The sequence below is a fragment of the Diceros bicornis genome, chromosome 5 (assembly GCF_020826845.1).
Source record: "Diceros bicornis minor isolate mBicDic1 chromosome 5, mDicBic1.mat.cur, whole genome shotgun sequence".
Taxonomy (NCBI): Eukaryota; Metazoa; Chordata; class Mammalia; order Perissodactyla; family Rhinocerotidae; genus Diceros; species Diceros bicornis.
The window spans coordinates 48,354,179-48,380,411 of NC_080744.1; the positions used below are offsets into that span (position 1 = coordinate 48,354,179).

At 37.0% G+C, this 26,233-nt stretch overlaps 1 protein-coding gene across 4 annotated transcripts in view; it reads right to left on the minus strand.

The window, feature by feature from the left end:
- The window catches only part of MYO5A (myosin VA), a 194,350-nt gene that overhangs the window by 99,836 nt on the left and 68,281 nt on the right, over positions 1–26,233 (minus strand). For all 4 annotated transcript variants that reach the window (XM_058541598.1, XM_058541600.1, XM_058541597.1 and 1 more), the window contains 5 exons: positions 15,288–15,444; positions 10,714–10,857; positions 8,449–8,530; positions 7,420–7,527; positions 4,243–4,349 (listed from right to left, as the gene is read on the minus strand). In XM_058541598.1, coding sequence (XP_058397581.1) covers positions 4,243–4,349; positions 7,420–7,527; positions 8,449–8,530; positions 10,714–10,857; positions 15,288–15,444 — 598 coding nt within the window. The remainder of the gene's footprint in view (positions 1–4,242; positions 4,350–7,419; positions 7,528–8,448; positions 8,531–10,713; positions 10,858–15,287; positions 15,445–26,233) is intronic.

Here is a 26,233-nt window from a genome sequence, read left to right on the forward strand (position 1 = left end):
CTATTTTTTCTTGTGGTTTTTGTTGATTTTTGTTTTATATATTTTGAGGCTATGTCATTAAGTACATGCAAGTTTAGAACTATTATATCTTCCTGGTGAATAAAATCTCTATCATTACATAGTGACTTTATTTATCTCTAGTACCGCTTTTGGCATCAAAGTTTATTTTGTCCAGTATCACTATAGCTCTGCCAGTTTTTTCTGGCTATTGTGGTGTGTCTTTTCTAAACCTTTTATTTTCAAACTTTCTTTTTTTTTTTTTGGTGAGGAAGATTAGCCCTGAGCTAACATCCATTGCCAATACTCCTCTTTTTGCTGAGAAAGATTGGCCCTGGGCTAACATCCGTGCCCATCTTCCTCTACCTTATATGTGGGACGACTGCCACAGCATGGCTTGATAAGCGGTGTGTAGGTCTGCATCCAGAATCTGAACCTGCGAACCCCAGGCTGCTGAAGCAGAGCACGCAAACTTAATCACCACGCCACCGGGCCGGCCCCCAAAACTTTCTATACCTTAATGTTTTAGGAATGCTTCTTTCAAAAGTATATACCTGAATTCTTAAAACAGTCTAACAACCCATTTCAACTGAAGCATTAGTCGATTTGTAATAATTATTTCTATAGTGCCTTTATTTCTCCCACTTTTTCTAAATTTTTCTCTCCCTTTCTTGCTATATTTGGATTTTTTTTTTCAGTCCATTTTCCTCTCTATTAGTTTGAAAGGCTTACTTTCTGTTTCTATTTTTCATAATAGAAGCATTAATTTGCATTAGTTAATTTAATGTAATTAAATAACACTAACTCCAAACACCCCATCCCAATATATGAGCTTTGTTATGCAGAACTTCTATCATTTGGGGGCGGGGGGGGGGGGGGCCTCTGGTGATTCACTTCATTTCTTTAAACTTTTTATTTTGAACTAATTTTAGACTAACAGAAAAGTTGCAAGAATAGTACAAAGAGCTCTCTTCACCCAGATTCCCTAAATATTAACATCTTACCACATTTGCTAACTTCACCCAGATTCCCTAAATATTAACATTTTACCACATTTGCTTGTATCATTCTCTTTCTCTCTCACTCTGTCACACACATATAAATACACATTATTTTTTCAGAACCTTTTTAAAGTAAGCTGTAAACATGATGAGCTTTTAGTCCCAAATATTTCAGTGTGTATTTCCTAAAAACCAAAGACATTATCTTACATAATAACTGTGGTATAATGAACAAAATCAGAAAATTAGCAATGATACACAACCCTATTATCTAACCTGCAGATCTAATTCAGTTTTTGCTGATTGACCTAATATATGTCCTCTGTGGAAAAAAAATAAAGCAAACAAATATACTCCTATGGTCCAGGATCCAATCTAGGTTCATGCATTGAATTTAGTTATCGTGTTTCATTAGTCTCCTTTAATCTGAACAGTTCTTCACTCTTTTCTTTGTCTTTTGTGACCTTGACATTTTTGAAGAGCATGTCCCTCAATTTGGGTTTGTACAGTGTTGCCACATGATTAGATTTGGGTCATGCCTTTTGGGCAGGAGTATCAGAGAAGTGATGTTGCACTCTCCTTGGTGTGCTGTATCAGAAGTTACGTGATGCTGATTGGTCCCATTACTGGTCATGTCAATTGTGGTCACCTAGTTAAGGGAATGTCTGCCAGGTTTCTCCACTGTAAAGATAACTATCTTTCCTTTTGTAACTAATAAGTACGTTGTGGTGAGTTCTATCTTTTCCAGCCCAATACACTATTCATTATTATTGTTTTAATTAATCAAATTTTATCTACATTTTCCCATACTTTATTAGTTTATTGATTCATCATTTCTTCTCACATTTTACATTTTCTACCTAGGATCCCTTTCCTTCTGCCTAAACTATGTCCTTTAATATTTCCTTTAGTGAGGGTCTATTGGTGGCAAATTCTCACAAGTTTCTATTTGTCTGAAAACACTTCTATTTTTCCTTTATTCTAGAAAGTTATTTTTACAGGATATACAATTCTAAGTATATAATTATTAACTCTAGAACACTGAAGATAGTAGTCTACTGTTTTCTGGCTCCTGTTGTAGCAGTTGGGAAGTGAGATATCACTTTAATTGCTATTCTTCAAGAGTAATGTCTTCTCTCTCCAACTGTTTTAAGATTTTTCTCTCTGCCTTTAGTATCATTACGGTGTGCCTAGGAGTGGATTTCTTTTTATTTATTCTGAGATTTTCTAGACTTTCCAAATCTGTGCTTTAGAGTCATTTTCACAAGTTCTGAAATTTTTTAGTAATTATCTCTTCAAACATTATGTCCACCTCACTCTCTTTTTTCTCTCCTTTAGGAATTCTCATTCGATTAAAATTAAATTTTACTACTGTATACTTCATCTTTCTTAACTGTTGTTTAAGTGTCCCATCTCTGGGTCCTATTTGCATTTTGGGTAATTTCTTCACATCTGTCTTCTAGGGAATCAGTTCTCTTCTCAGCTGTGTCAAATCTGCTACTAATTTCTTTTGGCATTCTTAGCAGGTTTAATTCTGGTATCTGTTCTATCACTTAGCCCCATCTATTTTGTTGTATCTTGGGATTTGTGATTCTTGACTATGAGCCGGGCTATCTTGTAAGTTTCCTCATGGTGCTCTATTGAGGCCTGGATTGAAGGTGGATCCTCCAAAGTAGATTTGCATTTGCTTCTGTTGGGCATCTAGGGCACTACCAATCCAGGACCAATTTAAGCTAAGTTTCTGTGTGTAGCTTTCTGGGACCATCCAGGAATTACGAAATCAGGCTGGAGTTTGTGTGCGAGTCAGTTCATTGCTATAAATTTTTAGGGAACTATTTTTTCCTCCTCTACTTAGCACCAAGGCTTGAGCCAGATTAACTTTTCTCTGTACTCTTGGAGTGGGTGGTGGGCAAGTTTACTATTAGTTCCCCATTTAGGGTCTCAGCTTTCGGCAGGGATTCCCCTATTTATTCCCCTGTTTATATGAGTCCCAGGCTTTGTTTTTTGACCTCTGCACCCCACTTGGCTATGAAAACCAAAGCTCAAGGTCATTGGGTTCAGCAAACGCCCTTGAGGTGAGTCGTAGCTTCAGGGTTCTGCTTCATTCTCTAAGTTCATTTTCACTTAGTTTTTGGCCTCTGAATTCTCATGTATTTATCAAAAAATATATTTTTAAATATATTTATCCAACATGAATGTCAATCAGAGCACCTAGTCCTAAACTGCCGGAAAAGAAAGTACCTTTCATTTTACAGATGAGGAAACTGAGGTTCAGAGATGCTAAGCAACTCACTCAAAAACACAGTGAGTAAAAAGTAAAGTTGGGATTGAATCCAGGCAGAGATACTGAAACATATATTTTAAAACTCAAATCTAATTTACCCACATTTAAGTCATACAAATTAATCTACATGTAGATTTGCTAATATCAACTTGGGTGCCTGAAGAGTGAAACATAAATTTCAAGATTATTTCCTATCACAAACTTCGAGGAAGCAGGATGGGAAAAAATAATTATATTAAAACTTCCTCCATTTTAATAAAGTTATAAAATATCTAATAAATATATATGAGTGTGTGTGTGTGTCTGTGTGTGTGTGTGTGTGTGTCTGTGTATCTTTGATGGTGGTGATCAGGAAATACTGCAAATCACAAATGCCCAATGAGGACAATCTGGGACTGTTAGGTTTTGTTACAGTTTAAACAAATGTTTCCACATATGGAATTGGGTTTTAATTCCCAGTGTGCAGTTATAACTAAGTGTGGAAGACTATGTAAATCACAGTGAAGATACTCCATCCCCCCCAACATCTAGTTCCTCTTCCTAGGATTAACCACTGCTAACAGTTTCTTCAATAACTTTTAAACCATATTACACTTCCACAGCTAAAGAAACAAAGATATCAATTCTTGGTACTTGTGCCATGGGCCAAAGGAATCCTTCTCTCTAGACTCACCAATCCAACTTTCACATCTAAGATTTCCCTCCTCTGTTATACAGATCTGACATGTACCAAGTTCTCTCCTCTCTCTCACACTCACACACACACACACACACACAAAATCACTGTACACCAGGGATTAGAATCCATATTTCTTTATTTTCAGTTCAAGATTCTACTTTGGATAATATATCTCTCTGATAACGTTAATAGAGAGACTTCAAATATATTGCTTCCATAAAGAACAAACAAAACTAAAACACAAATCAACTGCTATCACACTAAGCTTGTTCTAAACTTACAGGTATTGTGCAGCTGTCTGAATCTCGAGACGTAAATCCAACATTGCCTAAGTGAAGGATGCCAGCAAGTATTCGGAAAATTCCCATCTGATAAGATTCACTAATTCCTGAAACAATAGAGTAAATGAAAATGAACAAGTGATTGATTTCAGAAAAGGAACTAAACATTAGAGCAATTTTAAGCCTATTTTTAATTCTTGAATATTGAAATATGCTGTGTACATTATAATGTGTCATAGTTAACAACACTTTCATCTTTGTTGACATTAACACCTAATGCAGTTTAGTATCACGGTTGAGAGCATGAGCTGTGGAGTAGAGACCTGGGCTTAAGGCCTGGCTGTGTTCCCTACCTGCCATCTCACATGGGCAGATAACTTCACTCTTCTATGCGTCCATTTCCTCATTTGAGATGTGAGAATAATAGCGACTATCTCAAAGGGTGTTTGGGAGCATTAAATGAGAAAATGCACTTAGTATACTTAACACACTATGTGACACATGGTAAGTACTAAATAAATTATCAACATCATTGTCATATACTGGATTTAAGTATTTTACTAACATTATTTCCTTTTCTATTTATCTCTACTCCAGATGCAAGTTGCAGCCCAACAAGGCTGTTTTAAGTCAAATTATTTAATTATTCCTTCTAACTACAGACCAAGCATAAGTCAGAGACCCCAAGATTAGAAGTGCTGTACTCCAGCCTGATAAGTGATGACCATCACTCATGGACTGATGACCCCAGTCCAAATCCAGCATTAGAGCAGGACCTGAAGGATAAGACAGGACGAGAAAGCTGGATAGCCCTTGGTGTTTTATCAGATCTGGCTTCATTTTCCAATAAGGTAAGAATTTTCAGAATATTAGATATAATTATATGCAGGTAATAATAGTAAAATTATTTCCAAACATGTTGTAGGGGAGGAAGAAATTTTCCTCTACCTCAGAAGAAGGTAACTCAGAACCTTCTAGGTTCTTCTGACTAGTCTAAAAATTAAATTGACATGAGACAGAATAACAGAAGAAAATCAAACAAATTTTAATAACATGTATACATGAGAGAAACCCAGGAAAACTGAGTAACTCGCCAAAATGGCCAAAGCCACCACATTAAATACCATCTTCAGCTAAGGACAAAAGAGGATGGTGGTGGTAGCAGTTTGGGACTTCAAAGGGGAGCAAGGCAATTCACAGGGAGATGGAAAAGCAAATGTTTGGTAAACAAATGTTTGCCATGCCTTGCAACGACACTGGGACATGAGGAGGACTCTGATCAAATGGGCCTTGTTAGGTTCCTCCCTGTCTACCACACCTAGTTCATATTATACTATAGTTATTTATGGTGATAGCTCCTTCTAAAATTCTTTTAGGCAGTTAGAGGGAAGATCAGTTTCTTCCTAACTCTTAGTTCTTAGTTCTTAGTCCTAACTCTAGTTCTTAGTTAGGAAGATCAGTTTCTTCCTAACTCTTAGTTCTTAAAAATAATCAAGCCAAAGAAACACAGTTTGGGGTAGCAAATTCTGCTCCCCTACAATGTAATCATATTCAGGGTAATTGAGAGTTGATCTTATGATGAATGTTTTTGACATCTTTGCATCATGGCTTTTCCAAATTTGTAATTTCCTATTAAGAAACAGATTTAGCCCTAGAAGTAAAGCAGTGTTTTTCAAACTTTAATATGCATATGAATCAGTAATGGATCTTGTTAAAATGCTGATTCTGGGGCCCGCCCAGTGGCGTAGCAGTTAAGTTCTCAAATTCCGCTTCAGCGACCTGGGGTTTGCTGGTTCAGATCCTGGGCACAGACCTACTTACTGCTCGCTCATCAAGCCATGCTGAGGTGGGATCCCACATAGAAGAACTGGAAGGACCTACAACTAGGATATACAACTACGTATTGGGGCTTTGGGGAGAAAAAAGAAAAACAAGAAGATCGGCAACAGATGCTAGCTCAGGGCCAATCTTCCTCAAAAAAAAAAAAATGCAGATTCTGATCCAGTAGGTCTGAGATGGAGTCTGGGATTCTGCATTTTTGCAAGCTCCACAGTGGTCCTGGGTCACACTCTGACTAGCAATGCTTTTAAATTAAATTAACTCACTTCAGGGTACTCCTCAAAATACCAATGTATGATTTTAGAGTTATTCATATTCCGAGGTTTTTAAATAAATAATTAATCACTAAAAGTCGCACATTACAGTTCCAAAAATGAATTTATTTATATATAGACCCAATATTTTTTAAATCCCAGAAACAAGACAGTGACATCTGAGCCATTTCAAAAACAGAATAAACTACATGTAATACATTGTTTTCTCACCAAGCTAGTTTAGCTACATTTCCCAGCCACAAAAAGACTCCCAAAACAAAGAACCCCACAAAATGTGAGTTTGTGCAGGAACTCATTTCATTTAGCTCCAGGTTTCAAATTTTGTAAAAATTTAAGCAAAGAATTAGTCCGATCTCCTCTGATGCCCTGAATGTGTTTTTAAATAGCTTTATTGAGGGATAATTTGTATACCATAAAATTCACCCCTTTTAAGTACACAGTTCAATGTTTTTTAGTAAATTTACAAAGTTGTGCAACCATTACCACCATCTAATTCTGGAACAGTTCCCATCACCCCAAAACGCAACCTCGTGCCCATGCTATCTAAATGTGTTTTATAAGGAATATTAAATCTCCCAACAATACTCACCACTTAATACAAAGCTAAGCCAATATTCCAAACAAAGGTTGCTTGAGTCAAAAAGTTGCTCATCTGTCATGGTACAAATGTGCCCTTTTACCCCTTTCACCCTCCCTACAGCCCCCTTTTGGTGGTGAATACGATGTAGTCCATACAGAAGTCAAAATATAATGATGTACACCTGAAATTTATATAATGTTACAAACTATTGTTACCTCAGTAAAAAAAATAAATACAATTGTGAACATTATATCTATAGATCTACATATGAAATGTAAATGTTACCATTTCCACTAAATATAAGAGTTTCTATTTTTAGACAGATTTATTTGTTCCAGTTGCTTATAAAGCTAATACAAGATATTCTGTCTGCATTTTGGCTTATTCAATTTAGGTTAGATAACAGAATACAATAAAATGGTTTACATTTGAAAAAAGAAAAAAGCTATTGCTCATAAGAGCCCAAGAATAAAATTACATTACCTAGCAAAGTGCAGGCCTGCCTGGTATGTGCCATCTCCTTGGCGTCATCTACTCCTTCAATCACAGGGCTGCCACCCTGCATCGTGTAATGAAAGTTATTTGCATCTCCTGCAATTAAGGAAAACAAAAGATGTGCAGTCTATGAAAAAGTCTTGACATCTACCCTTATGTCCACTCTGAATTAGAGGCAATGATAGCACAGTTAACTCTATAGAGCCTGGAGTTTGGCTGCCTGTGTTTTATTTATTGATTGATTGATCAATCCATTCATTCATTCATTCATTTTGGTGAGGAAGATTGGCCCTGAGCTAACATCTGTTGCCAATCCTCCTCCTTTTGCTTGAGGAATAGTGGCCCTGAGCTAACATCTGTGCCAATCTTCTATTTTTTTTGTATGTGGGATGCTGCCACAGCATGGCTTGATGAGCAGTGCACGGGTCCGTGCCTGGGATCTGAACCCACAGACTGCCGAAGCAGAGTGCATGAACTGACCCACTACGCCTCCGGGTTGGCCCCTGCCTGTGTTTTCAATTATATTTTAAAATAAAACTCAAAATTAAATAATGGAGTGAAATGTTTGGAGTTTGTTTATCTTAATTGGTAAAATGAATAGTCCTTTCCTAAAGGTTTTATTCCAATCTACATACTAGGATAATTTCTTTAAACACTTTACTCCCCTCATCAGAAACCTCACAGGCCTCCATCACATAAACTCCTTTAAATGTTTGTTCTTTTAATAAAGGCAAATTTCAAACATGCACAAAAGTAGACAGACTAGTCCAATGAGCCTCTACGTACTCATCCCCCATCTTAAACAAGTATCAACTCAAGGCCAGTCTTGCTCCATTTGTGCAGCCACTCACTCCTTCCCCATCCCATGGGTTATCTTGAAGCCAGCCGCAGACCTCTTATTATTTCTTCCATAAATATTTCAGTACGACATAGTCTCCTTTTAAACAAGTAAGTCTATGAACTCAGAAATTAACAGAAAACAATACCAGCACAATAAATCTAATGGCATATTCATACCTAATCGCAGCATTTTAAATTCAGGTAACTTTGCTGAGGCACAAAGCTGATAGAAGATATGATAGTTTCTCTCCTCTTCTGCCTTTGAAATAAGAAGAGTTTTCAATTACAGCATTTTAAACTAAAACTCATAAAATTCAGTGATGAAATGAAATTTTAATATTTAATTATCTCAGTTGGTACAATAAATTATCCTTTCCCAAATTTCCTAATACATATTTATGATTATTAAATCTTATAATTTATTAAGCTATGTGCATATGTGTGAGTGTGTATCTGTTGGTCACATTCAACATAAACTATCTGATAGTAATGCTTTTTCAACTAGCTAACAGCTTGATATATGGCATTGTCATAAGAGATCACTGCCTTTGGGGGGAAGCTAAAACCATGTTTTTGGAATATTCAATATTTCCTTACAGTACCTCAGATTCATGGTCCTCCTAACATTTTGAATAAAAAAGAATATCCCATCTTTGCCAGTTTTAGACTGGCCCATCTACTGTGGTTGTTTGTAAGAAATCCACCAATGCACTACATCATCTATATGATTTTAATCAATAAAAATATTTTATAAGTAGAAAATAAATCATGTACCATTCTAAGATCACTTCTTAGTATTTCCTCACAGTCTTTTTCCACATATATACTTTAAAAATACAGTTGTAATAATATTGTTCATACAAAACCGAATCCTTATACTCTATCATCATATCCTTGAATTCTTCACTGTATTCAGTTGACTAAAGAATAGTACAAGTAACGCCAAGGTCAAGTTTGACACCCAAAGCGGGCTGATGTCTGGTACAGAATACCTATTACAGGGACAGTAGACATCGAACAAATGAACAATGTGCCAGTGATCACAAGCATGATTAGGCAAGTGATCAGGTGGTTCAGGACACGGACAACTAGAAAAGCAGGTGGGTCTGCAGAAATGCTTTGGTCATCTTTGTACATGAAGGACAATACCAAGTATGCTCTGACTCATTTTGACATATCAAACATCCTCAATATTATATACCCTTGGGGGTTGGGGAACAGCCAGAATTGCTTCAACGTCTCTAGATAAGACAATAAGAGTAGGCCTTAACGTTTTGTCTTAAGCACTACGTGCCTCTGGTCACCATACCCACTTCACCTTTAACTGTTTACCTAGCAATCAAATTTGTACTATTCAGACTCAATCTTCTCTTAGATCTACATATATTTCCCCCATTCTTTCTTTTGGCTACTAAACTTCTTTTTTATAAAAAAAACCTACACAAGTATACATGTGTGCATAGTAACATTGCTCTGTGTACCTGCATATTAGAACAATGGAGGAGGGTGACTACTGCTTTACTATACAAATCAAGTATTATACTTTAGGTGGCCACAGATCAGGCACACTCCCAAAGTCAAAGCCAGGGTAGCTGCAGGCTGCCCAAACTCATGACTCTCAGTATATCCCAGATACTTTCAAAGCTGTAACAGACTTATGCAATGGAAATTGTAAACTCTGTTACATGGCAGTGCCAGAGGTATCTGACCCTCAAAGCAGTGGACATCCAGTTAAGGGGCTAGAGAAACTCCGATCTCACAGCATGTAGTGGGTCACCAGGAGCCCTAGACTGGGAGTTTTCCAATGATAGGTCCACATTCTCTTAGAAGACCTGTAAATACGTAAATGCATGCCTGCTAGTGTTGTAAATGTATAGCATTGCCCACTTCAGATAAAAAAGGACCAAAGGCATATATGTGAATGCAAATCCTGCACAGATGCATAGACTGGAGTGTCTTCTTTGACAGTAGTTTGCAACTGGGTTGTGAAGATTTTTTAACCCTCATTATTCTATCTAAACAATATCATATTCCAGGAGAGGAGAAGGAAGGAAAGGGACAAGGATTTTTTTTTCTTGAACTTTGTTCAAATTGTAACTCACTGAAGGCATAAACCAATGTCTTCCCTATCAGTTGGGAAATACGAGAGACAAGACTAAACTAATAGCACCTCTACTTAACTAAGCTTTTCCTACAAGCATCTGTAAGAAAAAGTCAAAACAAGTAAACCTAAACCAGTGCCCAGTCCCAGACTATTAGTCTAATGGCTATGCCCCTGCCTTTGACAGGCACCATTTTACATGTTTCAGTCCAAGTGTAGTTTGTAGTGCCTGTCACAATATGCTCAAGAGTATCTGGAAATAAAATGCAAACCAGCAAGCATGAGCTCTGGAATTATATGGCAATCTAACATAAGTATATATGTGTGCATGCCTGGCTTACCTGGAACACCACCCTGGATTTCTCTAAAAGGTAAGTTCTCATATTGGCACCAATGATTCGATATCTCTTATCAAAACCAATCTCAATGTACTTCCCAAAACGGCTGCTATTATCATTCCTGGTTGTCTTAGCATTTCCAATTGACTAAGAAGCAAGGGAAAAAAATAAAATTTTAGAAGTGCAATTCATGACATGACATTTACAGAATCTGTTCAGGGAGAGAAAGGAGAGAGTAGAATACAACCCATTAAAACTGATTCTTTTAAGAACAGAACCAATTTGTCCCTGCAGGCACAAGTGTACGCTTTGCCCACTGCACAACCACACAAATACACACTAATAGTTTGTATCTGCCTTGTTATTCTCACACAAATGATTTTCAGATACAGCAAACCTGAACCCAGCAGCTGGGAGGTTTTCATACACCATTTGTGGTATCTGAACACACTCACTCATACCAGCAAAGAAAGAGAATGGATGGGACTGGCTGCTGCCAAGGCACAAGCCCTCTTAGTTAAACACCAGGGTTTTGATTTCTTGAAAAACTTAGTCTGTTTTATGTAAATAAGCTGGTTAAGTCAAATTAATATTTTCCTGGAAATGCTGCTCTGGTGTTCAGGGTCTCTTTAGCCAGAAGTCTCTATCATCTTATCTTGTGACAACAAAGGCCCACTTGGACTACTTTTTGTGGAGTATTAGTAATTACTCACTCAATTTAAAGCCATTTTCAGAAACCAGAGACAGTAAAATTTGCTTTAGATTTTGACAGTTGTATCTAACTTGCAAAACATCTGCTATAGAATGCAGAGAATGTAACTTTCTGCTAAATTTTTTTTACAGTCTTAAAAATTAAAATGGCATATGTACTGCTTTCTAATTTGGGTAACATGCTTCTATAAATTTTTCTTCAAGGCAAAGCAAAAAATGTGGTGTAGTTAGAAAAGCAAGTGCATACATAACGCATATGTTAAATGTTTAATAAAATAATTTCATATAAGATAAATATCTTTTACTTGTGCGAAGCCTGTGACTATCAATATTAGTATATTGAAACCATAGCAGAGAGAAAGAGGTGAAAATGTTTCAAAAGCAATACAAATACAAGTGATGAAAACAGTAGTAACACAGTCAAAAAAGTCAACACATTAGATTTTCTGATCAATCAAAGAAAATGTATTTTCACTCTCTCAAATACAGGGCAGGCACTGTCCTATTTTGTTTTGGCAATGAGAACACTGCTATATTTCAGATTAACATTTTAAATGTTAAGAATGACACAAAGCTATCTTCCCAGCAAAATAACAGTGATCTAATGTAGCCTAAGATAATTTAACAACATAGACAGTTACTCAGATATTCCCCTTCTTAATATTACAAAAAGCATAAAAGAAAGTCTCCATATAGTCCTATTATTTTTATTTCGTTTAGAAAAGGAAATTAATGATAAACGCACAACTTTCTTTCAACACAACATTCCATCAAAGAGCAGATGAAGGGTTACCTATAGTAGCAGTGGCAGCAGCAGTAATAGTTAGTAATAGTTATTGAGTGCTTGCCAGACACTGTCCTAAGCACTTTCCTGCCAGCAACTAAGCAAGTTGGGGAAGGGTGGTCCACAGCTTCTCCTCCCTCCCTAACTCGTAATCCACCTTCCATATGTCATCTCTCTCCCTTCTACTCAGAGTGGAGTCAGAGGGGCCAACTTGCCAAACCAATACTACGCTCTGTGAGAACCAGTGAGTAGGCCAGGGCTGAAACAGACCCCCTTGTCTTTAAGTAAAAGGTATTTAAATGTAGAGCAAAGAATGGTAGAAGGAGCAAATTAAATAGAAGTCTGAACATCTGGGTAACCAACCAGGTCCTACTACCAACTGGCCATCATTTAATCCTCTGAGGAGCACTGTGTCCCAAGTGTAAACTGATTAAGATGGATGAGCTCTAGGGTTCTTTTCAAAAATAAAATTATATGATTCTAAGCCTTGAACCTAATATTGAAAGAAGGTTCTATATATAAACAGTACCTTTTGTCCATTCCTCCTAACTGATTCCTCTGCCTTATAAGCACTGTATTTACAACAGCCTCCCTTAACGCTATTTTCCTTTCAATCAGCAAGAAATTGCTAAAGGAAAGGAGAAATTTTGTGGTCTTGATTTTACTATTGATTTCAGTGAAATGTTGAGTGAGTTACTCTTCTTTAATAAATGGAGATGAAAATCTTCAACTATGGTTATTGAAGACAAAAAAAAAACTATTAAGACCCAGTGTGTCCCAAGAATCTTCCCTGTCCCCATTTTAGGATGAAAATTCCAGGAGAAAAAGAAAACGTGATAACATAGACCAAAAAAGAATCATTTCTCTGTACATCATTCGTATTTTGCAAAAGGAGCCTATGCTAAGGATGAGAAGCTTGCTTTCTAAAGGATAATGTGCAAATCCCGTTAGCCACTGGGCTGTGATGTTAACCGTGTAGGATGCTCATTATTCAATGAAGAGTTTCAGCAGATCACTGAAGACCAGACATGCCTTTCTTGACATCACAGTAAAGGGCTCTGATATAGAGACATAGTCTTGAGGCAAGTTTAAAGGTATAAATTTTCTAGGCCACATATCCAATATTTGACCTATGTTTTCTTCCTGTAACTGGAAACCCTTTGTCACCATTCTTCAGCCCCATATTCCATTTTAATCTTTCAAACTAGGATGCCCTCATTTGCAGTTGTTGAAAATTAGTTCTCTCTTTATTAAATTTTCTTACTCCAAATTCCTGTAAAGAAACTAACAATAATATAGAAGGAAGTAGCTAAGCATAACTGATGCCTTTATTTTTTTTTGTTCATCCTAGCAAACAGGGTAAATTCCTTACAAATGCATATGAAAAAATATTATCTGTGGCATTCCAAATTTTTAATATCACTCCTACTAACACAACTCAAATTTGTGTTGTAGAAAAACCAATGCAGCTATTTTTTGAAAGATAATATAGCAAGGTCACAAAAATATTTCTTTCAACTTGACATATTCTAGAAGGTTCATTCCAGATTTATGTTATTATCTAGTTCAGGCCAGAAGAGATGGGATTCCCTGATACCATCACAATCAACACTTTGGGATATTCTAATATTAGGGACTAAAGATGGCCTAAACAATTGCCAAATACCAAGAATTCAGTGTCATGACCAAAAACAGTCAAAATAATGGTAGGAGCCAAAAATTGGCTCCACAGATTGTACTTCCGCAATACTAACACCAGTGGTATCCACCACTACATCTGCAACTTAAATTCTTTCAAAATTTTAATATTTGCTCGAAATCTTTACTACTCTCTTTTGGCACAAATATCTGTTTCCTCCTGTCTATGCTTTTTCAGAAAACTTGCCCAGTTCTCTTTCCATAGTGCACCCAGCCCAGGAGACCTCTTGACTTCCCCAGTATATCTTGTCCTCTGGACACCAAGAACAGAAGTCCTGCTGTTCTAGGGGGCAGCCCTGTAGGCACTGTAGGGCTGTAAGGGTCACAGCATTCTGCTCTGAAGAGTCACACACAGCACTGCAAACCAGGCAGTTACCTCTGGACTGATTATTGCAAAAATTACTTGTACCACAGGTGCACCAGGCCAGTTTAAAACTCCATCTGTGTTTGGGTGACAAATAAGGCTTGACAAAGGAAAAAGACAGGAATAAAAAATGCTGATTTGAATTTTTAATAAAGTTTGTTTCTGCATGTCCAAACTAATTTCTCTCCATTTAATGAGACTTATTTTTCTCCATTTAATGGGACTACTTACAAAACTGTAACTGAAATCATATTAATAGACAAATAGTTCTCTAGTTACAAATCTTAAAATACTCAAATTCTCACACAAATAGGTCCATTTTCCTTGGCATAAGCATTTCTACCTTGTATATATATTCCACTTCTGAAAGGACATCTTTTCATAGCTCTTCCTTTCTCAAGAATTCGTAGTTATTGAATTACTTTTTCTAACCTAAAGCTCTGTGATGTGCTTGACGGAAACAAGAAAAATGTCTACAAGATCATGATTTAAGTTCATTGTTCAAATCTGGAAAAAAATAAAAACTTACAGCTAAACAGTTGTACCAAGTACAGAAAATGAAATGTGGGCAAAGGAACAATGAAATTAATTCATGTTTGAGCATAGCGAATCCTGTGTTTTGGAAGGAGCTTAAATAAGAACTCAGGATTGGGGGGAAATGAGTAACTTACACTTCTAGTACCAGAAGCAATAGATATGAGTTAATTAACTAGGAGGAAAGAAATTTTAGAAAATGAAGTACCACTGCCAGCTATCTAGAGGCAACAATTCAATGGCAGGTTAAAAATGCAGGATTATGGATAAAGTAGATTCCTCTATAGCTGGACTTTAATAAAAATACCTAACCTACTGAATTTTTACTTTTCTTAGATCTCTTACTAACATGTAGAAAAGTATTTTCCTATTTTTAGTGGCTGGGAGATCCCAGACTCTCTGACATGTGCTGTATCAATCAATTTTTTTGAGCACTATTCTTAACAAGAGGAAATAGTAACAAGGCCAAGGCTACCACTGTCTTACCTCCATGATGGGGTTGGAGGCCAAGACCTTTTCCTCAACATTGGCTTCACTGGCAGAACCACTTACAGTTGCAAAGTATCGCATGGCATACTTAGCTGAGACTGTTTTTCCTGCCCCAGACTCTCCACTTACAATGATGGACTGATTTCGTTCATCTCTGTAAAAGAAAAGAAAAGTAACTGACAGTACTGCCCCCTTCTGAATGTGATTAACATTATTTCCTCTGTGTTCTCCTCAATGAGCCATGGTGAGTTTCTGCTGGTTCATACATGCAACAATGTGGGAAGGAACATAAGAATAATATTTCCTAATAAAAATAACTACTTAGGGGCCGGCCCAGTGGCATAATGGTTGGGTTCACGCACTCCACTTCAGCGGCCCAGGGTTCCTGGGTTCGGATTCCAGGCATGGACCTACACACTGCTCATCACGCCATGCTGTGGCAGCGTCTCACATACAAAATAGAGGAAGATGGGTACAGATGTTAGCTCAGGGACAATCTTCCTCATCAAAAAAATAATATAATAATAATAACTACTTTAACAATGAACAGAGAGGGCCAGCCCCGTGGCTTAGCGGTTAAGTGTGTGCGCTCCGCTACTGGAAGCCCGGGTTCGGATCCCGGGTGCACACCGACACACCGCTTCTCCAGCCATGCTGAGGCCAAGTCCCACATACAGCAACTAGAAGGATGTGCAACTATGACATACAACTATCTACTGGGGCTTTGGCAGAAAAAAAATAAATAAATAAAATAACAATTTAAAACAATGAACAGAGAGGGAGAAGAAGAAATCAAGCATTAAATTAAAGAACATCACATCTAAGGACGAATCTGTAATAGAAAGTCTCTGAATTTTTTGTGTACATATCTCAACCATATTATTTCATTCCTAGAGAATTATTTTGGTATATTACAGTACTATTGTCAACCACCTCAGAAGAGAAAGGAGACACAGCAAAGGAATTTAGAGAAAATTCTATTTAATTAATATTACAAAGTGCCTACCAGCTAAGATTCCATAAAGTAGTGTCTCCCACAAACTCCAGTTCCTATCAAAGTATCCTTATTACCAGAGAAGAAATGGTTCATTTGCTGGCTGATTCACTCAAATATGTCAGAACTCTAAGACTATCTACTATTACATCTTTAATTCATTCACACAGTGACTCAAAAACTCTAAGAGATGAACTTGCTCATAAGACTATCACTTCTTTGAGGATATGGACCCATGTCATCTTTATCTTTAATATTCAGCACTTAGTCCAGATTCTAATACATCCAAAATGCTCAATAAATGTGTATTGACTATAAGTAAACAGAACTTCAGAGAGCAACCTAGCCTAGGAATAAATCTCTCTACTTTGGCTATGATTTCTACTAGGACAGAAGCAGAAAACTTCTACTTCCTGAGATGAAACTAGCAGTCAGCTTTAATTCATCAAAATAACTGAGCAACTACATAAAGGAGGTATTATTTGTGCCCTTAATTTACAAAGAGACAAGATGACTTCAAAGGTTTTTAATGGAACTATCCTATAAGGCCACAAGATGGGGAGGTTATTCCACTACAGAATACGATCTTTTTATCTCTTAAAAGAGATTTATTGGGCCGGCCCTGTGGCTTAGCGGTTAAGGGCGTGCGCTCTGCTACTGGCAGCCCGCGTTCAGACTGACGCACCACTTCTCCAGCCATGCTGAGGCCACGTCCCACATACAGCAACTGGAAGGATGTGCAACTATGACATACAACTATCTACTGGGGCTTTGGGGGAAAAAAAGGAGGAGGATTGGCAACAGATGTTGGCTCAGAGCCAGTATTCCTCAGCAAAAAGAGGAGGATTAGCATGGATGTTAGCTCAGGGCTGATCTTCCTGACAAAAAAATAAAAATAAAAAAAATAAAAGAGATTTATTTATCCAACAAATATTTATCAAACACCTACTACATGCCAAACATTGTGCTAAATATCAAAGATATAGGTTAAATAAGCCAAGATCTATGTCCTCAAGTAGTTGATGGTCTAATAGGAAAGACAGACTAGTAATTCAGGATTATAATACATGTGATGAGGCACTGGGAGGAGGAAGAGCTGATTAGAGAAGGCTTCCTGGAGATGATACCTGAGCAAGGCCAAGAAAGATGAGTAGGAAAAAGCAAGCAAGGAATGAGGAAGTTAGGAGGGGAACATTCCAGAGAAAGGAGATAACATAAATGCTCAGATGCATGGGAAGTTAGGAAACAGCAGATAATTCAGTTTGGTTGGAACATGGAGTAACGACAGATAAGGTTGCAGAGGTTAGCAAGAACCAGATCATAAAGGTCTTACTTGAGATGTTGAGGCATTTGAAGTTTACCTAAAGGTCATGGAGTGCCACTGCAGGGTTTTAGACAGAAAATGACTAGAATCCAATTAGTAAAATCCCTTTGGCAGCAAGGTGGAGTATGGGTAGCAGGGGCTCCAGATGAAAAATTATGAAAGTCTGAACAAAGGTTGTGATGGTCATGATTGAGAGAGGCAGATGGGTTTAAGAGACACCAAAGTGGTGAAATCAACAGTACTTGGTAATAAATTTTCAAAGTAGAAATTTAGGACTTTTCTAAGGAAAAGGTTCTTTTTCTTTGAGAAATGAGGGTCACTGCCTTATTTTATGGACTTGGAAAAATACAGTGGGAGTACCCAATTCAGGCCTGATTAAGTACGTTCACATCCCACTACCAGGGCCATGTAGCAGCCTGTTCCTGACGTGTGACTTCCATATTGTGGGGAAAATGAGGAGGACCTAGGTGACACACTATGGAATGTTTAATTCTTATAGTACAAGCTTGCACATAATCCTCATTTTTATGAAACATCTTTGATCCTCATACTCACCATCTCATTTCCTTTTTATTTGAATTTGTAGACTAAACTGGATACTCCCATTGCCTGTCTTCATTCATGACTGATTTTAAGACAAATCACTCTCATAAAACAGTTCTCATTGTGGTCCAATGTCCTTTCTTTTAGTCAGTTAAAACATGCTCAGAATTTATATTTTTCAATACATTAATCAAAGGGACAGTATCAGCAGTTTTTTATTCTCTTCTAATATACAATTAGAAAAATGATTTCTTCCTAATTCCTGTACGATCAGTTCAGTCACTACACCCTGTGTGATAGCTACCGTGACAAAATTCTCCCAGCACTCCTTCCAATTGCAAACAAGGTGAGGAGGCTTCCACTAGTCTGATGAAAATAAAATATTAATGGGAATTGCTATCCTAAACTGTACTGCCTTTGAAAAGCTATTTCACTCTTAATGACAAAACGTTGTATCAAAAAATCTAAAAATTCATATGTAATAGCCCTTTCCTATAATGTGAAGAAGAAAAATATTAAAAGCAATAAGATCAAGGATTGTTCAAACGAATCCCAGAGATTTATACAAACACACATATATGCACGCTGACCTCAAGCACAAGCCAGATAGATTTTCTTTTCCAGGATTTAGGATCCTGGATCCACACGACCAACAGTTTTTAAATGTTTTTAAGGGACTTTATTATTTCTTCTATTTCCCTAACCTTTTGCAGAGAGGCTTCCCTTCTTTCCCAAGCCAAGTAGAGCACTCCAATATATAAATAAGTACCACTCTTCCATTATATAAACTTCTCTGAATCCAGGTTCTAGTGCTAGATCTGTCATTCACCAGCTTCATGGCTTTGAGCAATTGCACGACCTCTCTGGGTCACAGTTTCCTCATCTTTAAGATTAAATAGCATCTAAAGTTCCTCTAAAATTCTAAAGTACTATTGTCTAAAAGTCTAACTCTGGAGGTGATTTTTCAAATGTTGGACTGGCCATAGCCTGCACTCTAAGCCGGGGTAAACATCTGGGACCAAAGACAATTGGAACAGGACGGGCCTACAGATACTCAGATGGTTTTGAATGGCTATATTTGAAATGGCAACGTCTCTTCTCTGGAGGACCCCTGAATCTGAGATGGCCAGAATCAATAAATGGCTACAAAGAAAAAAAATGTAAAATAATCCATTCACCTGCTTTTAAATTAAGAACAGGAAATAGAAATCTTTATAAAATAAGTACAATAAAGTCTTTAAAATGTTTTTCAGTTCTATGTGGGCATAGGAAGAAATGTCAAAAAGACAGGACACGAGCAGAGACAGGCAGAAGTAAGGAGTCAAGTAGAGACACAGAAGGGAGAAGGGTAATACATAATAGAGACATACAAAGGGAAGAACAAGAAGAGTATGATAGAGATGTGGAGAAAACAGACAAAAACATCAGGGATAAAAATGTTACGATTTCAAGGTGAATATCAGAGTCTACCCTCTTCTATTCGTTTGAGCCGTGGGCTTTAGATTGTTACATACATGTAAATAATAATTTATTGCTCTTTGAAATTTTGATTGGCTGATCAGCCACTATTCATAATTCTTTTGGGTGCTCTTGTACTTACATCACAAGAACATTCTTTCTACTTTTGGGATGTAGATATCACTTCAAGGGCCTGATAAAACCAAGTTAAGGAACAGATATTCTCCACTCTTTGTCAAACACAGATCAATCTGGAGCATCCTAAGGAGGCATGAACCAAATTTATGATTTCTGGCTTGGCCAGTCCTCTCAAGGGCCTCTACAATGATCCTAAATACCCTGGGTACTAGGTGCCTTGAAATAGAGGTGAGCTCCTCTGACCTGTTTCAGTCAATGGTGGTTCCAGAGGCTCTAATGTGAACTAAAAGCCCCACTTGAAAAAATACTGCTTCGTTCATTCATATAACACGTAATGAGCAGCCACAATGTGCCAAGCACCTTATGAAGACAAAAGACTCTAATGTTATAGCCTATTGAGAGAGACTGAAAAGTACACGGTTAAAATACAGTGGAGCAATTGCTAGAAAAGAGCTCTATCCAGGATATGATGAAAGCACGGAGGAAGGGTATGGAATTAGTGGGAGAAGTGAGGAGAGGATGTGAAGAAATGTTTTCTAGAGAAGACGATGCCTGAATTGACTCTGACATGATAATTAGGAGAAAACTAGGTTGTATAGGAAGAAGGCAACGGGAATTAAACTATGTAGAGGCACCAGAAACCCCAGAAAAAAATTATTCAAGGATAGAATATCCACTCTGGGTTGATGAAAAAGAGAGGTGTTACATCTTATTTTCCTCCTGTGGTCCTCAGTATATCTACTTAGTATCTATATCTGTATCTATTTGGTCTGTCCAGCCTTTCTTCATTTTATGTCTATTAAGTTTTCATTTTGTATCAGGCGTATTATTTTACAGATTGTCCTTCTGAATTTTACCCTTTAAAAAAAGTAATCTCTCTAGTTTTTCATGGTCATATTGAATACTATTCATATCTTCTAAGACCATCAACTTGTCCTCTGCAAACTTAACGAGCATACTTTCCACTCACATCCAGGTTATTAACGAGGAAACTAAGTAATGCCAGCCTCAGACCTGACTCACGCAGAACACACTTTAATATATCCACTTATGCTGATATTTACTCTCTGATAACCACCCACTGAGTGTGGCCATATACTTTAGTTAAGTGTACAAGCATCTACGTCTAATTTTTAGCTAATAAGTGAACGTGTTCTTGTGAAACAAAATCTAGAGTTTTACTTTTTCGCAGGAAATCACTCTAAGTGTGTCTCCCTTATTTGATCCCTGGTTAAAAAGAGAGAATATTAAGTTAGAATAATGCTTTCTTCCAAAGCTGTGTTTTTACTGTGGTGACTTAAAAATGTGGCTTCACTTGAGGCTCTAATCTCTCTCTCTTGTTACAGAAATGGTAAGTTTTTTCTACATTATTATCACTCGTGAAAATCAAGCTGTCTGCTCCAAGATTTCTGCTTTTGGTCAATGCCAAGAAGAAAGCATTTAAACTCTCAAGTTGATACTACACAATGAGTTCACAATGACAATATTTAGTATTATTTTTAAAGTGTAAATATTTACTATAAAACAGTATGCTGGCACTGGTGAAAGCTGTGCTTTAGAGAGGCAGAGAGACTATTCAGGAAATGAAAATAAGTGTTCCCTAGAGATACATGCTGAGGTCATTCAGTTCCTGCTGAGAAGACTGTCCATGGCTGTCAGATCCTCTCATGTCAACCTGACTTTTCTGTTCCATCAGTACAGAGCCCATGAGGTTAATGTAAAGATGCAATAACAGAAATAGCCAATTATATTTGTTTATAACTTTATTATAGACTCCTACTTATTAGATTTTATTCCTACTACAACTTTATGGGGTAGATAGTACTCAGTAAGCCCCAAATTTATATAATAATGAATTCTGAAAAGGACTCATTTACCAGGAGCTGAAGTGGTCTCAAAGTAAAACTTGAGTGGGATCATGAAGAATAAACAGAAATCAGGCAGATAAAGGAGCATGTAGAAGGACATTCTAGGCTGAATAAAAGGTACAGAAATAGAAATATGCAATGTTAATCTGAGGGAATAGACATGTTTGAATAGGGCTGTGTAGTCGAAATTAAGAAAATTAAATGACAAAGAAGAAAGGCTTTGGAGTCTCAGAGCTGGATTCGAATCTCAGCTCCCAGATACCATTTATTAGCATGACAGCCTGAATAAGTTACTCTCCTCAGTTTCCTCACCTGTAAAGCAGGGGTGATGATGTCTGCTCCTGGGGATGTAATGAAGATTAGAGGTAACATGCCTGATACTATGCTTGGCACATAGTAGGCATCTAAACATGGTAGCTATTAATTAATGTAAGTTAATCCACCTTTATATGTTATACATAAAATTCCTTATCAGGTAGCATGTACTACTTCAAGTCTATGTGCATAAATATGATACTTGGTACCACATGGCAGCTGAGTCACAGCTGCTAACAGGAGAGATTTTATAATTTATAATAGCCAGCATCCACTTGGCCAACGAACGTCAGAACAGTGACGCATTCAGAGACTGCCTAACCAAACGAAAGGGGCCACCTTAAGGAAAGGCTTGGCAATAGAGTCAGGAGGGATAAAACCAGGGGAGAGGCTAAAGTAGATGAAGAGAGAATGCAGACATGAGACTCCATAACGATGAAGACTGTGATGATAGTAACAGCTTATATTTGAATACTACTTAGTATTTTTCAAAGTGCTTTTATGTTTATCATCTAATAAAATTTTCACCTCTGAAGTAAGCACAACAGATATTATCTTTTCCTCATTGGAGGAAACAATAACACAGAGAAGTTAGATGGCTTATCCAGGCTTAGAGCAGAGCTGGGCTGCCATACACGCCACAACTCCTGATTTCCAGGGGCAAGTCTATACCGTGCTCCTTCTGCTTTGCTACACAGCTCCTTACCACAGTCCGCCCTCAACTAGAAAGAGGAAAATGCTTATGCATTAGTCTCCGTGAAACAGAAAGGTAACAAATGCATACCACAGAACACTATAAATGTAAAGCCAGACCATCTACTGAAATTGCTCCAATTTATAAATGATAAAACTGAGACCCAGGAGATTTAAGCTTATATAGTTATTTATTGACGGAGCTGTGACTAGTACAGATATCTTTTACATTATACCAAAATTATGCATATAACTATTTAATTTATTTCAAGAAAACCCATAAATGAAACCTAGTCAATAAAATTTATTTCCTCTACCATTCACAATGGAGAGAAAATATACCAAATTAAAGCAATCAGTATTACCTGGTTTTAAGAAAACAAAAGGGAAAAAAACTGATGTTTTAAGGAAAATAATATCGTGATTTGGTCATAAGAGAGCAATCAGTTCCAGCATGAGAAAAAACTGGCAAGAATGTGAAACAAGAATATAAGAAGAAAAACAGACATATCAGCCCACTAAGCCTTTCTCCTCTGTAAGTCAACAAGACTATTAAAATTAAGAGGCTAGTCTATAAGGGCTTTGTTCTCTGGAAGGAGCCTGTTGAGAAAGGAGTCATGAGTCAAGGATCCTGGTTATCGCTACTGTCAATGGACATAAATCTACTGGGGAACAATCACTTGTGTCAGTTTTGCTTTGAGGACAGAGGTTTGAAATGCCATTTCAACCTTGAAGATCTAAAATGGAACTCCAACCCCTTCCCCCTCCCGCCCTCCCACCCCACATTCACAACCCGCTCTTCCTGCAATCTCCTCTCTCTCAGTAAATAGCAACTCCAACCTTTTAGGTGCTCAGACCAAACACCTTGCTGCCATCCTCGACTCCTCTTTTTCTCTCATACCCCCACATCAACAAGCCTTTGTCCATTCTATCTTAAAAATATATCCAGAATCCATCCACTTCTCACCATCTCTGTTACTATCCTCTTCAATTAGATTTCATTGCCTCCCGCTTGGATCAATGCAAAAATCTCCTAACTAGTCTCTTGGATTCCACCCTTGTTCCACTATAGTCTGTTCTTTTTGTTTTTGTTTTCTAACTTTACTTTTGACATGATTTCAAACTTACAGAAAATAGAAAAAATAGTAAAATGAACTCCCATACACACTTTACTATTCACAAATTGTTTAGGTTTTGCCCATCTGTTTTATTAATCTGTTTCTCTTATTCTAATATTTTCTGAACCATTTGAGAGTAGGTTACAGACATGATGACTCCTACATATTTTAGAGTATATTTGCTAAGAGCAATGACATGCTCTTCCATATCTACAGTGATCAAAATCAGGACATGTAACACTGATATAATAGTATTATTTAAGCCACAGTCTACATTCTAATTTTATCAAGCATCCAGCAATGTCCCCTATATAGCCTTCCCTCCCCATCATCAAGGATTCAATTCAGAATAGTCATTGCATTTAATTGGCATGTATCTTTCGTCTCCTTTAATCAGGAACAGTTCCTCAGCCTTTCTTTGACTTTTTTGACCTTGACAATTTTGAAGAGTATATACAGTTATTTTGTAGAATGTTCCTCGTTTTCAGTTTTTCTGATGTTTCCTCACGATTAAATTCAGGATATGTATTTTTGGCAGGAATCAATGGTCAGTTTTTAACCCAGCTGCCAGACCATGCCATTCCTTTGCTCAAAACCCACATTCGGAGAAAAAGTCAAAATTTCCTGCAAGAGTCCACAAGGCCTTGTATGGTCCTCGCAACTGCTGATCTCTCTGCCTGGAATATTCTTCCCCTAGATATCTGAATGGCTTGTTTTCTCCCTTCCTTAATGTTATTATTCAAAAAACAGCTTTATTTTTTACGGAGTTAGGTAAGTTGATACCAAAGTCTATATGGAAAAACAAACATTCAAGGATAGCCAGGAAAATAATGAAAAAGACAAACTATGAGAGGGTTTAATGGTACCAGACATTAAAATATACTATAAAGCTGCTATAATTAACGCAGTGCTGCACTGGGACATAAATAGATAAAGGGAGCTGAAAAGAATAGAGCCAAGAAATTGACCTGAGAACATAAGAAAATTTAGGGTATAATAAAGTGGCATCTCAAATAACTGGGGCAAAGATGGGTTTCTTAATAAATGATGCTAGGATAACTGGGTAGCCATTTGGAAAAAAGATAAATGTAGATCCATATCTCACATGATACAAAAGAATAAACTTCAATGGGACAGGGGATCTAAAGATAAATTATAAAACAATACAAGGACTAGAAGAAAGTATGGATGAATCCCTCTTTTACCCCGATGTAGGGAAAGGTTTTCTAACAATGACTCAAAATCCAGAGCAATAAAAGAAAAGATTGATAAATATGAATGGAAAAAAACACCATAAACAAAGTCAAAAGAAAACTGACAAACTGGGGGGAAATATTGGCAATGTACCCCACAGGGCAAAGGGCTAATGCCCCTAATATATTTTTTAAAACTCTTAAAATTGAGGATCAATGGGCCAAAAACACAATGGAAAAATGGAAGAAGACATGAATGGACAATTCACTTCACAAAGAAACAAACTAATAAATAAAATGGCTCTTAAACATATGAAAAGATGTTCAAACTCACTCATATTTAAAGAAATGCAAATGAAAACAACATTGAAATACCATTCGATTGGCAAGAACTAAAAAGAAAGACCACACATTCTGTCAATGAGGCTTTGGGGAAACACACACTCTTGAATATTATTGGCAGAAATGCAAACCAGTACAACTCATCTAGAGGGAATTTGGCAATACCTAACAAAACTACCTTTACATCTACCTTTTGACCTAGCAATGCCACTTTTAACAACTTACCTGAAGCTACATCTCTAAAAATACAAAAATACATATGCAGAAGGTTATTTACTGTAGCAGTTTGTAATTGCAAAATGTTGAAAACAATCTAAATGACCACATATGGCAAAGTGGCTGAATAAACTTCATAAAGTGGGTGGGGAAGAAAAGAACTAACCTAAGTAACTTTGGAAATCAGTACTTTAACTATATTCTGTAAGGCTAAAGGCAAAATGAATTGGACACAAATACTGCACTTGAGTGGTAAATTTGCTTTTCACAGGGGTACGGGTTAGTATTTCTGTAACTACTTTATGAGTATTCTAGGATTGAACAAACAAGTAAATATATTGTGGATAATGAGAGCCAGGTTTCTCAAGATCAAGGAAAGGAGTTAAAAGAAGGAAAAAGAGAACAAGAATAAAAACTGTAGTATGGGATTGGAATTGGCATATGAATTCATGGTCTTTAATATATATACAGACAGACACAGAAATAGATATAGATATGAGAGTATGTGTGTGTATGTGTGTGTGTGAGAGAAAAGATGTGCAAACTCTTTCATATTTAGAGAAAGGCAAATTAAAACAACACTGGGTTACCATTTCTCACCTGTCAGTTTGGTGAAAATTTAAAAGTATGACAACATATTCTGTTGGTGAGGCTGTGGGAAAACATATATTTCCTAGCTCTGTGCACAGAGAGGGCTTAGAGGCAATAATACCCCAGCAGGAATGAACACACTCAGAACCC